The sequence below is a fragment of the Eurypyga helias genome, unplaced genomic scaffold (assembly GCF_000690775.1).
Source record: "Eurypyga helias isolate BGI_N326 unplaced genomic scaffold, ASM69077v1 scaffold19199, whole genome shotgun sequence".
Lineage (NCBI taxonomy): Eukaryota > Metazoa > Chordata > Aves > Eurypygiformes > Eurypygidae > Eurypyga > Eurypyga helias.
Window position 1 is genome coordinate 638 of NW_010274165.1, and position 783 is coordinate 1,420.

Genomic DNA, 783 nt, shown 5'->3' on the forward strand with positions numbered 1-783 from the left:
GCCATCGGTACAGCCAACGGTTACCTACACGCCTGAACGACACGTCAAAAAGGCAGAAGGAGAAAATCCACCCCCTCGCGAGACGCAAACCCGTCGTACCTTTCTCACGGCCCACCCGTGCTGGCAGATGGGATCACGCCAACAGCGCGGCCGGAGTTACTAAACGCCAGGCTGGTTTTGGCAGGGCTGGGAAAGAAGGGCAGGAAGCGTAGCTGGGAACGCTCCAAGGCGGAGCCGCACGCGGGCATGTCCTTCCCAGCCGGGCCGACCCCTCTGAGGGGGGCGACCACCGAGCTCCCGCCTATTACAACGCTGGCGACGGACCTGAAGGAGAAACACAGCGAGTCCGACAACAGAAACCCTGTGCCTGGAGGGTAAAAAGAAAATCCCAGGTTCTCCGGAGCGTTCAAACCGTGTTGCAACCGGCAGGAGGAAGAGACACGGCAGGACGGGGGTTCAGGTAGAGGCTGGAGCACTTCTTGGAAGTGGCACGCGGGCAGGAAAGCGAAGACGTCCCGAGGAGCGCATCGTTCTTCAAAAACGGGTTAAAAAATTCCCATGTAGCAAACAACACAGAAATGTAACAGTGTCCTTAATTTTCCCAGTTCCTTCAGAAATACTCGACGCTGGTTTGGTGTTCGACTCGCTGGTTCTTCCAGAAGAAACCCAATAAACCAGTGGGGGAGGAGCAGGGATGAAGACTAGGGAAAAAAAGGCGTGAATCTGCCTTTAACATGCAGGGCATATGAAGTATTTCTGGGTTTCCGTTACTTTCTCCCCCCT

General features: G+C 55.8%; 1 protein-coding gene across 1 annotated transcript in view; it reads right to left on the reverse strand.

Moving 5' to 3' along the window:
- Positions 1-115: 115 nt before the first annotated feature.
- Positions 116-783, reverse strand: part of SGTA (small glutamine-rich tetratricopeptide repeat (TPR)-containing, alpha) — a gene marked incomplete at its 3' end in the record, with an annotated part of 7,471 nt that continues 6,803 nt past the window's right edge. The window contains exon 12 of the mRNA XM_010159736.1: positions 116-324. Coding sequence (XP_010158038.1) covers positions 116-324 — 209 coding nt within the window. The remainder of the gene's footprint in view (positions 325-783) is intronic.